Source organism: Somniosus microcephalus, chromosome 5, assembly GCF_052327205.1.
Source record: "Somniosus microcephalus isolate GS21.2 chromosome 5, FLI_Smic_1.0, whole genome shotgun sequence".
Lineage (NCBI taxonomy): Eukaryota > Metazoa > Chordata > Chondrichthyes > Squaliformes > Somniosidae > Somniosus > Somniosus microcephalus.
The window spans coordinates 79,462,945-79,475,860 of NC_140991.1; the positions used below are offsets into that span (position 1 = coordinate 79,462,945).

The window sequence follows — 12,916 nt, forward strand, 5'->3', positions numbered from 1 at the left end:
ATCCAGTGGTGAGTCTTAGTATTCATACTCTTATTATTCTGCAAATTGTCTGCTAGATTCAGCCAAGCGTTTTGAAATATCTGAAAGGAAACATCTGGCTCCCAGTGTATTATCCTTTGTTATAGTTAATATGAGTCATTGGGAGCAGTTTCAAATTTGTTTTCAGGTAGGAACAGGGCAGTAGTGAGTCTAAAATTGTGGGACACAACTTAGCGGCCTGTTTTCACCGATATTCAACCCGCTGCGATTTTGGAGCGGGCCGGGAAATAGGCAAGCTGTGCCTGCCCGAAACAGGCAAGAGCCTACTTGAATATGCAAATCAGGGTCTTATGCCCTTAGGACCCCAATGCAATTTTCAAATACCAATGAGCTACACATGCGATCCCCACACTCCTTCGAATGGTGCTGGACATAGACTCCCTCCTGGCCCAACAAAAATCTTCCCATCCGCTGCCGATCACTCAGTGGCAACACCCCTCCCCCCTCCCCCAGGATTGCCTCTTCACCACCATTCTCCCCCCCCGCCCTCACAAAGACTTATTTATTAAGCACTGGCAGCTCACCAAAAGTATTGTAATGTGGCCTAACCATGAAAATGGTTTCGGCCTTTTGCTGCTGCCATTAGGTGGCTGGTGTGATTGCTCTGTTCACTCCCCACCCGACATGCACCCAAACTGAAAATCACCTTTGTTATAACTATGGGCTAAGTTTAGTTAGTCTTTGTGTCAGTAGGTTTCTTTAGGACATCAGAACACAACAATCAGGAACTTTTACAATATATAGAGGGAGGGAAAATGGCCTGAGCTGAAACTGCTGGCGGCAATCTGTGTTGTATGTTAGTTCAAGGTTAAAGGTTGCAGCTTCCCTTTTACTGGGCCTCTGCAGGCCTATTATGGAGTCTATTGAAAAACAAATACAAGCATCCTTTTCTTCAGCTGGTCACATTCACAATTCTGAGACAGGGTCAGTACTCCAACTTACAAATTGTGAGTAGTTTTGAAAATTAGTTTCGTCTTGTCAGAAATCCACTTAAAGAGAGACTGAGATGTGGGAGTGGATTTATTCACACTGATGGCTGAGCCTGTGAAATCTTTTGCTAAGTTTCATTGTGCTGTGCCACACCTTGTTTTGTTGGCGCTGAATCATTTAGGTTTGGAACCAAAGTATCTAATTTTCACCCTTTTTTTAAGTCTACCTTCATTTGTCACTTTTCAAGTGATGTCCATCTTTGACAATAAATGTGATTAAAAGCTTTGATTCAAAGGGATTGTCTGGCTTTAAATTCTAGAGAATAACATGCACACAATGTTTAGAAAGGAAACGAGCAAAGAAGTGTTTATCGCTTTACTATGATTTCAATTAAATTGCCTCAGACTCACATCCCAAATCATCTACCATATTTAATTTATTTTATTCCAGTGGAGGAACTCAAATTATCTTAATTTTGCATGAAAACTGATGCTTGGTAACTTTCATTTTACTTTTTTATCACTATATTTCTACAAATGGGAGTTATCTTGCTTCCAGTGGTTAATACTTTCGATGAGCTGCCGTTAGCATTTTTACTTCTCTAGCTTTGGCTCTGGGCACTTTTATATTTGACAGGATTTTTGATCTTGCTTCAACCTTTCCAAACCACTCTCTCCTTTTTACACCCTATGTCAGAAAGCTGGTCACTCTAATACTGCAAGGCTCTGCTGTTAATACAAAGGGCCTAAAGTCCAAATACCCAGGACCAGCTCACTGTATTTACTTTAATTAAACTTGCGGCTGTCACCCCCGATGACCTAGTCATAGATTCACATTTTCATAGTTGGCTGCACTGGATCACAGACCGTACATTCCAATCTCCATGGCAACCAGTCTGGATTCCATGTCTGCTGGATTAATGTTGAGTCAAAAAATGATGCATTGGACATAAGAAATATAAGTTAACAAAATTCCATTCAGGTAAAATTCAAAATGCTACAAAGAGAGGATAGTGCTGAACAGCTCAGGTACTATAAAAGTAGGCTATGCATTTTATTTTTCGGATTTGAGCATACAATAGTTAAAATTATAAAAAAATTGATTATATTAAAAGAAAACAAAAACTGCACATATTTGAAATCTAAATTAAAACCAGAAAATGCTGCATGTACATTGCAGGTCTGTCAGCTTCTGTAAAGATCCTTCATCCAAGCTGGAAACTGTAAGTTACACAAGTCCTTTTATAAGACTGAGCAAAATGAAGAGTAGGGGGGAATCAGCCGGTAAAAGCAAGGAGTCTGAGTGCTGTCACAGAGAGTGAGCTAATGAGTTTTAATAGCCCCCAAATGGTTGTTTTTTTTAGAAAACCTGGAAAGAGTAGAATCCTGGTGAATGAATTGCAAAGATTCTCTTAGTGAGGGAATAAAAAGACATTAAAAGTATAAAACTGTGCAAATAACTAAATAAGGCAATGGAAATGCATTGCAAAGACACACAAAAAGGGCCGATTTTAGTCCCTCTGCCTTGTGTAAACAGGGCAGTAGCAGCCCGCAAATGGCATTGAGTCACTTACCACCCTGTTTACACTGATGCTCCAGCCGCCGCCATCTTGGGTAGGGCCCACTTGTGTTAGAATCATAGAATGGTTACAGCACAGTAGGAGGCCATTTGGCCCGTCGAGTCCATGCCGACTCTCTGCAAGAGCACTCAGCTAGTCCCACTCCCCTGTCCTTTCCCTGTAGCCCTGCAAATATTTTTCCTTCAGGTACTTATCCAATTCCCTTTTGAAAGCTACAATTGAATCTGCCTCCTCCACCCTTTCAGGCAGTGCATTCCAGATCCTAAACACTCGCTGCGTAAAAAAGTTTTTCCTCATGTCGCCTTTGGTTCTTCTGCCAATCACCTTAAATCTGTGTCCTCTGGTTCTCGACCCTTCTGCCAATGGGAACAGTTTCTCTCTATCTACTCTGTCTAGACCCCTCTATCACATCTCCTCTCAACCTTCCCTGCTCTAAGGAGAACAACCCCAGCTTCGCCAGTCTATCCACGTAACTGAAGTCCCTCCTCCCTGGAACCATTCTTGTTAAGCGGAAGTCCACTTGTAATATGCAAATTGGGATCCTATCATGTACGTAGGACCCTAATTGCAATTTTGAGGTATAAATGGCAGAGGCTACGCCATGTGTACTCCACTGTTTTTACCAGGTGGTGTGTGGCCTAACCAACAGTCCTTAAAGGAATCACAAAAGGCTGCTCAAAAAATAGCCCAGGAAATGTTAAAGTTTTTTTGTTGATGGGGCTAGTAGGAGCAGGAGTGCTCCCCTGGGTGCACAAAAAATCTCCCGCCGCTGCTGGCCCATCTGAGGGCCCCCGGGACCACACCACCCCCTCAGGCTCCACATGGGAGCCAGATGATTTTCCGCCCATGCACAACTGGTGAGCTGCAACGGGGTGACTGATTGGTGCCCGCAGCTCGTTATCAGCATGTCAATGAGGCCTTGGCCACAAAATAGCTCAGGCCTCATGCCGGCAAGAACAGGCAGGTGGCGGGTGCACTCGTACGCCGCCCGCATGTTCTCCGCCTGTAGTTAAAATCACCCCTCCCATCTCCAAACTGGAGGTGAATGAAGTGAGAAGTAGATGTAAGAAACAAGCAAGAAAATAGGGGACACAGCTAAGATCTGAAGTTGCTAATGTTAACTTTCAGACCAGAGGACTCTAGTGTGTCCAGCAGATTTACTGTTTGTTCCAACCAAGCTCAATGCAAGTTTCACAATGTAGAAGGCCTAAGATGAAGAGGAAATTATGAAATTGGCATGAAGTAAATCAATAACTCGAATAGCCTGCCTTGTACTGTTCTGACTGCCATTCTTCATAATCCATACTAACCACTGCAATTGCTATTTCTTCTCTTGTAGGTTTATGATGGTTTGGATGAAACCGCCCCCATGTTGGGGAAACTGTGTGGTGGTTTAATTCCAGGAGGGATCACCTCTACTCACAGTGTAATCTATGTACGTTTCCGCTCACAACGCAGTATTGAGCACAGAGGATTCAGAGCACAGTTTAATCAAGGCAAGTCCAATTTAAACTTTTATTTTAGAAGATTAACATAATTTCACCCAGAATGTCCTGCTTTCACTTTTTTGTTTTGTTTACAGTATGTGGGTCCTATATTGTTACTGATGATATTGGTGGAGCTATCACATCTCCTCTGTATCCCAACAACTATTCAAACAATCAGAACTGTAGCTGGATCATTCGAGCCCAAAAACCATGTGCGTAAGACACTCATTATAATCACAGTCAGTTTCCTGTGTTTATTTGTGAATGTATTGGCTAATGCTGAATAATTTTTCCTTTTTGTATGTGGTTTACCAGCTTGGAAATTAACCATCATCTATGTTTTGTTTCAGTTAACTATTAACTATTTTGTTTCAGTTAACTATTTGTTAACTGAAACAAAATGTGATGATACATGTGTCAGCCATGGCTCAGTTGGTAGCACTCTCGCCTCTGAGTCAGCAGATTGTGGATTCAAGTCCCACTCCAGAGCACAAAAATCTTGGCTGACACTCCAATGCAGTACTGAGGGAATGCTGTACTGTGGGAGGTGCCGTCTTTCAGATGAAACATTAACCTGAGACCCGGTCTGCCCTCTCAGGTGGACGTAAAAGATCCCATGGCACTATTTGAAGAAGAGCAGGGGAGTTCTTTCGGTGTCCTTGCCAATATTTTTCCCTCAACGTCACTAAAAACATTATCTGGTCATTAGCTCATGCTGTTTGTGGGAGCTTGCTGTGCACAAATTGCCTGCTGCGTTTCCTACATTACAACACTGACTGCACTTCAAAAGTACTTCTTTGACTGTAAAGCACTTTGGTCATGAAAGGTGCTATATAAATGCAAGTTTTTCTGATTAATTTTACAGTTTTTGAGCTCCACATAGTTTTAACGATTTTCTCTCTTCTGAATGTGTTCACTCCTTTTTAAGGAATAGTTTCATACACAACAGTCTCTTTCTGTTACTTTGCTTAAGAGCCCATTATGTATCTGTAAGCCATGAAGGTGAGTCTAGGTTATTTTAGGAGGGGTGAAGTACAATTGAGTGCAATCCTTTCCTTACCCAACATTTCTGAATGTGCATATACAGCAGTGTTTACTGGATAACAATCAGGAGCAGATACACTATCTGATTTTCCAGAGGACAGGAAAGCACCAGTTTGAACAGAGGAGAAGGTGGGGGGGGAAGAATGCCTGTTTAAACTGGGAGGGAGAAGAACATCTGGTTGAATGAAGTGGGACAGAGCAAAGTGGTAGTTTGAACTGTGGGGGAAGTGGAAGAGTGCCAGCAAGAACTAGGAGGAAAGGGCAAAAGAGTGAATTCTTCCATTGAGGGGGGAGAGGGGATGTGCCAGCACAGAATCATACAGCACAGGAGGAGGCTATTCGTCCCATTGTGCCTGCTCTTTGAAAGAACTATCCAATAATTCCCACTCCCCTGCTCTTTCCCCATAGCCCTGCATTTTTTTCCTTTTCAAGCATATGTTCAATTCCCTTTGGAAAGTTACTATTGACTCTGCTTCCACCACACTTTCAGGCAGTGCATTGGAAGGGGAGGTGCTATATAAATTCAGGTCTTTCTTTAAAAGGCCGCTGTATTAAAAATATAGCTGAGCTTATCATTTTAGCCACCTATTGTCTCTGTGCCTTTTTTAATAACTTCTGTGAATACACTTTTAAAAATATATATATATATATTTACATATACAGGAAACTCTTTTTTTATCCGGGACCGGCGTGGTGCCGGTTGATCAAAAAGTCCGGATTACAGAGAGGTATACTTACCAAGGTGCGAGAGCCCCATACACGGCCACAGGTGCAGGAGCCCCGGTTACACGGCACTTGTGCAGGAGTCCCGGTTACACGGCCACAGATCCAGGAGTCCCTGTTGCATGGCCACAGGTGCAGGAACCCCGGTTACACGGCCACTAATATATAGTAAAGCTTACCCGAACCTACTCCTGAATTTTGCCGGTTAAGAGAGATTTCCGGATGTAGGTGCCGATTAAAAGAGAGTTTCATGTAACACTTTTTCCCCCCCCCCAAATCCTTCCTGTGGAAAACCAGTCAAAAAAAATCCTAAAACATGACAGAAATGCAAACCCATGTAAAATAAATTGGTCAATGCACACATTAACATAACAGAGGAATTTTACATGAATATATTCAATGTATGCTACTATTCTCACAGCGTAATTTCAACGCTATTATTTCTTGGGTTCACATGTTTTAACAATCAATTAAACTAATTTTATCTGCAGGCAAATTTTCTAATTCTTGCTCATTTATTCAGCAGCAAAAACTCAATAAGAGTTAAATTTATGTCATGAAAGTGACATTGAAATTGCAGCAATGGATTGAGGGGTGTTAAAAATTGATTGTCTGAAATAGACAAATGAAATATTTCCTATTATGTCTGATGCCACATACATCAATTTAAGAATAATATAAGAGATGCCATGAAAGTAATCAACATTAAGAATGCAATGTACACTCTAGGGACAGCATGGAGGAAAGCACTACGGAGTTTCTGTGTAAAATATTTCAGTGCACGTAATTTAATATTGACCAAACTAATTAGGCAGTTTCTGACTGAAGAATCTGCAAAGTAATTAAAGCGACAGTGTTACTTTAATGGAGATTTTTGCAAGACATTTTATCATATTAAAAACAGAAAGGGAAACAACATAATTCAGAATATGATAACATAATTGTTACCATCACTGATGCCATTGCTACAACAAATTTATTAAACACTAGAACTAAAAAAAAATGTGTTGAAAAAAGTTCACACAACATTAGATACAGCATCTGCTGTTGTACAAACATGCAGCAGAATTTGGGTGGAGTAATTCTGGGGCTTTCAGAAACTGAAGGGGTGATCTTAACTCTACCCGCCTGGTGGAAACTGGGTTGGCGGGCAGTTATAATAGGCCAGATGACTTACTCATCAATGTTCCACAAGGATCCCGGGATCTTCAGTTTTAACCTGCTCTTCTGAGCAGGCGGCAAGGACATCCGTCTGAAGCCAGCAGAGTCTTTCTTTAAATATGCAGATCCAGGTCCGATGACATCATCGGACCTCGCTTGCAATTTTAACTGTGGCCTGAGCAGGGAAGCTATTGTGGCTTTCTCGCTAGGTGAAGACGGCAGGAAGAAGATCTGGGACCAGGCGAGGAAATTAAGGGTAATTATTGTCCATTCCTTGTGGAATTCCTCCTCCAGGCCCTTCAAGGAAAATTTGGAACTCCTCTGCACCACTCCCGCAATCCTCCCAAAACGCCTTCCCTCCTGCGACCCTCCTGAAAACCCTTCCCTCCCAAAACCCCTTCCCTCCCACGACCCCCCTGAAACCCCTTCCCTCCTGCGACCCTCCCGAAACCCCTACCCCCGTGACCCTCCCGAAAACCCCTTCCCTCCCGAAACCATTTCCCTCCCGCGACCGTCCCGAAAAATCCTTCCCTCACAAAGTCCCTTCCCTCCCACGACCCCCCTGAAACCCCTTCCCTCCTGCAACCCTCCTGAAACCACTTCCCTCCCGCGACCCTCCCACTGGCCAGCTGCCGCTTCCAGTTGCGGTCAGGAAGTTAAAATCACCTGGGCCTTACACTGAATGGCAGGGGGTCTGGCACATGCCTTAAGAGGGCGCTAATGGGGCGTAAAGCAACTAGCGCCCGGGCGCGGCGATGTTTGCGCCATTCGCAAAATTAACTAGACATTTTGCGACGGCGCTAAACACTACCACCACGATCTCCTGCACTGGCAGATTGTGACATTAGTCAAGTGCGCAATGCCCCATTAGCGCCCTGGACCAGATATTGAGTGGCGCCCCCTGCCTTACCACCTGCCGCTAGCAACGACAGGTTGAGGGGAGCGTTATGCTGTCAGAAAGGGACTAGGGGAGCGCTATTTAAAGGCGACCGCTTCCTGCCTTTTTTTGTCGGTGACATTTTTGCACCACGCATTCTGAGAGAGAGAGAGAGAGAGAGACTTCTGGAGAGATTCAACGCTGTGTGAAGGAGTTTTGAGTACTGAGCAGCACTTTGCAGGTTTAATTTGATTTGCCCTTCCTTGCTTCGCCAGTGCTCTGAGGTAGCGCCTCGCTCCTCGGCCTTTGCGCCTTAAGACAGGTGTGAAGCGCCTGATTTAGCTCTCCAATCACCTCCAGGGGCGATAAAAGTCAAGTTTGCTGTTGGAGGCGATATTTAGCGCCAGGCGCTAAACTTTGCATATGGCCGATAATGGCGCCCCAAACGGGGCGATACTGAATTTTCCCCCCTTAATTTACTGAATTTAAAATTGTGGAAACTGGTGAAAAACAAAATGAAAAAGTTTCTGTTAGATCATAAAAGGTATGTAGGATACAATGTCATTTCCTTGTGAAAAAAGTAAGCAAAATAATTTGTGAAAGGAAATGTAACTGCTTGTGGTTTCCATGTCATGGCCGTCTGGCGATTATTGAGCTGTAGCTACTGCAGTAACTTGAGACTGTTTTTCTTGTTAACAGTTAACCATGTTACAGTCACTTTTACCGACTTTGCAATTGAAAACAGAGGTGCAGACTGCTCAGCAGATGCTTTGCAAATCTTAGATGGCGACAACTATGGGGCCCCTTCTGTCGGTAAGTTGACATAGTTTTCATACCGTAGCGATGGCAACAGCTAAACCAATATACCTTTACTGTAATCATGATGATCGGTAGTTTCAAACACAGTCATAAACTTACACTTGAGTGAATTTTGAATGCCAGCCTCAGAGGAGTGTTAAAGGTTCCTCGTAGTTAACAATCAGTAAAAGTGAGACTTAGAATCATGGCGGGGGGGGGGGAAATTCGGTTGATTTGCGCCTCCCGTTAGCACCCTAAGAAGGCGCTAACAGGACGCAAAGCAACTAGCGCCTGGGCGTGGCGCCGCCAACGCCTTGCGTGAAATTCAGCGGGAGGTTAGCGGCGGCGGTAACCATTAGCGCCCTGCAGCGCTGCGCCTCCGGCGATGACGTCATCGCCGTGCGCAGCGCCCCGCTCGCGATCTTCGGTAGCACCCCATGACTTACCACCGGACGCTATGTCCGACTGGGTCAAGGGGGCCTACCTGTGGCCGGGGCAGTGCAAATTAAAGGGGAGGTGACGGGCGGCCATTTTTGTTGCTGGCCGCCTGCCAGCACCTGACCCGTTGCTGTCCCCGGCCTTCTGTGCAGCCCCCCCCGCGGGGTGCCTGCTGTGTTCCGTGAGCCCGGCACTTCTCTTGAGTGCTGGGCTCTTTTGCCAGCACTCCGATCCCTGGTATAATAAGGGGAGGAAGGCCTGCAGTACCACGGCACATAGCACCGTAAAATCACTCGCAGCACCCCAAGAGGGAGGCGGGGCGCTTCCAGTGAAATTGGGCGCGGGGGTGCTAATTTTTTATCGCCTCGGTGAAGTTAGTGCCCCAAAGGGGGCGCAACCCAATTTTTCCCCCATAGAATCTTACAGCACAGAAGGAGGTAATTCGGCACATAGTACCTGAGCCAGCTCTTTGAACGAGCTGCCCAATTTAGTCCCACACCCCAGCTTTTTCCCCATAACCCTGTAAATTAGTCCTCTTCAAGTACATGTCCAATTCCCTTTTCAAAAGTTCCTATGGAATCTGATTCCACCACCCTGTTAAGTAGTGCATTCCAGATCTTAACAACCCTCTGTGTGGGAAAAAATGTTTCCCTGTTTTCCCTCTAGTTCTTTTGCCAATTATTTAAAATCTCTGACATCTAGTTACCAACCCACTTACCAGAGGAAACAGTTTCTCCCTACTTGCTCTATCAAAACCCCTCATAATTTTGAATACTTCTATTCAGTCTCCCCTTCGCCTTCTCTGCTCTAAGGAGAACAATCCCAACTTCTTATTAGATTTTTTGAAAAGCTCTGGAATATTTTAGAGTATAAAACATCAAGCTCTGTTTCCCAGAGTCTGGTACCTAGTTTAACATTTAGGGATTGCATGAGTTGGGTATTTCTCCAGTAACAACTCATATATGTGAAAACATTGGGCCAGATTTTGTGATCAGCGACGAATGATTGGCGCCAGTTGTTCATTACATTTACACTTGCCCACAGACTTTCTATGAGATTTTGAACTGGAACTTACTGTAATTAGGGCCATTTCAGCGCCGTGCCATCTACAGATCTGGGACCTGTGTGAACAGGACAAGCAACTGTGTATCTCCTTAACTGATCAGATTGAAGAATTGTTGATGAACAGCGCAGAGTCTGAACCAGGAAGTGTCAGTTAGAATAGTAAATTAAATATCAAATCAGGTATAGAAAGCAAAATAAAGAGAGGGAAAGAAAGATGGGATTAAGAGCAAGAGGGATAAAAGAGACAGAAAGAAAATGGTCCTGAATTTCTGATCGGAGGCTTCATTCAGGCGGATGCCTCCGATCGGAAAAAAATCTATGAACCTACCTGCTGGTTCCATGGATCCCGAGGCTTCTGATCCTGGGCCTCTCCGGTTGGAAATGCGCAGAGGCCCAGGTATGTCAGAAGTATGAATGGGGATCACATTTAAAAACACACTGAAACATTAAATAAATTTAAAATAAACATATATTTAAAATTAATTAAAATGCCATTTAATTAAATATTTTTTTAATATTTTTTTTTAATTAAATGTTTTTACGGGCTAAAAATAAACTGACCTTTTAGAAGAGTATTTTTAATTTATAAATGAGTTATCAAATTTAATTTTTCTATTTTTCAACACTCTTAAGCTGGTAAAAGCAGGCCTTATGCCTGCTTTTACCAGGTGTAAGAATTTTATGGCCTTTCAGCGGGCGGAAGTTGTGCAAAAAGCGCAACTCTCCACCCACAGAGGCACTTTCCCGGGCAGGCGGGCAGCATGTGCTTTGCATGCCTGAAACCGGCACTTGCGAGGCCCCTACGGGTGTGTACACATCTCGTATGCACTCGTGGGGGTTGGAAAATCTGACCCAGTGCCAAAAAAAAATCAATTTTTAAATTTTTTTAAAAATAAGTAAAATGTGAAGGAATGAGACTCCACGCTTGTAAAAGTTAATTTTTATTGCCAGAGAAGTTGTTTGGCAGTAATTAAGACTTATCACGCCATTAAAAATTTACTTACACTGGAATGGACAAGCCCTAACTTTTTCTGGCGAGCTTAGTGGGTGTCTATCAGCAACTTCACGCCGTTCCATGTATTTCAATGCTGAGTCTCTCAGTGAAATATATATGGCCCAGAAATTAGGTTCGGGGGCTTGCCGCGCGTGCAAGCCCCCGATGTGCATTTACCCGGCGCGCCGACAGCTGAAGCCTGGGCCTGCTTGGAATTCCTGTCACTGGCCCGGTTCAGCTGTCAGCGCGCTGTGCTTGCCTGATCCAGCGGCGTAGTTAGTTCGATGTGCCGGCTGGGATCAGGTGAGCACTGGGCAGCCAATCAGGGGAGGGAAAACTTCATTCATGAGTTTGATAGTAAGAACTGTCAAACTCATGAAAACTACGGGCGCCCAAAACACTACTTAAACTTTAAATAAAATTTTAAAAAACATCCCAATAATTAAATGAACTATAAATAACTTTAAAAAACGATTTTAAACAATTAATCAAATTTTTGAAAAAAATTATTTTTTAAGAAATCGGGTCTAAAAATAAACTTACCTTACTGTAAAGTCCTTAAAAACAATAAAGCTGTGGAAAAAATGTTATAATTTTAAATAATAGACCACTTACCTTAAAGAATTAAGTCCTTACGTCTCCTTTTTACATTTCTAAAAAGTTGAGGCCCTTACACACAGGCAAACCTGTCAAAAAGAAGGAAGTTCAACGCGTGCGCGCAGAGTCCTGCGCGCACATGTTGGACCTCTGAGCCCCTTGGAGGAAATGCCGGTTTCCCGCGCATGCGCTGTGCATGCTGAAATCCGGCACTTCCAACGGGCCCACGCGTGAGTACCCCGTCCGTACTCACGCGTTGGGACCGGAATTACTGGCCCAATGTTATCGTGCAACTTGTGGAGGAGCAGGGCAACTTGGACAGCAACTTCCTGATTTCTGCGTTTAACTGCATGTGTGCAGTCGCCGGAAGCTATTGTCTGATTTACATTTTAATAATGGTGAGCACTGTTAGCCTCACTGTTATTTCTACAGCAAAATCTGGTCCATTATCTCATTAAAAATAACAGAGCTGCAAAGCAATCTAGTTCTTTCATCTACATCCCCAAGTTAATACAGTGTGGGCTGCCAAAATTTGATTGTTATAACAATTTTTTTTGCCATTATATGGAAAGTTTTCAAACAGAAACAGCTGTAAAAAGATAAGCATTTGTAACAAGCACTTAAAACATAATGGATTCTGAAAGATTTGACCGAGTAATGTTGACTGCATACCATTGGACCATTGGCTTATCTTGTTTTTTAAATAAGTTTATCTTTATCTTTAAGCTACAATTTTTGAATTTGGTTTGGTTTTGCACTATGGCCAAGTGGAAAATTGCTAAAGCATTCTGGCAAGAAAGCTAAGAAGTCTTACCAGCCTTATATGGAGATCACTGGTAAAAGAAACCAAACAGCATTTGAGTTTATTTCTGCAACGTACTCCAGAAGTATTCATTAACTACTCGAGTAAACAATTAACATTACAATCTAATTAGGTGACTCTGTGGCCTAGAAATTCAGTGGCCTGCGCCACCAGTTTGCGCCCAAAGAGGGCTTTTGCGCCACTGTGCAAACCTACCGCGATATTTAGCGGGGCGCTAATGGCGGCGTTAGCCAGTAGCGCTGCGCCGCCACCGATGACGTCATCGGTGTGCGCAGCGCCCCGCTATCGCCCCGCTGGCCATATTTGGTTGCTGCCGCCTCCCCCGCGCCGGCCGCAAACAGTGACCGGTACACGGGGCCTA

At 43.8% G+C, this 12,916-nt stretch overlaps 1 protein-coding gene across 1 annotated transcript in view; it reads left to right on the top strand.

Moving 5' to 3' along the window:
• Window positions 1–12,916, top strand: part of cubn (cubilin (intrinsic factor-cobalamin receptor)) — a 447,009-nt gene that overhangs the window by 175,752 nt on the left and 258,341 nt on the right. Inside the window, exons 24-26 of the mRNA XM_085987872.1 lie at window positions 3,888–4,044; window positions 4,131–4,247; window positions 8,540–8,653. Of these exons, the coding sequence (XP_085843998.1) occupies window positions 3,888–4,044; window positions 4,131–4,247; window positions 8,540–8,653 (388 nt within the window). The remainder of the gene's footprint in view (window positions 1–3,887; window positions 4,045–4,130; window positions 4,248–8,539; window positions 8,654–12,916) is intronic.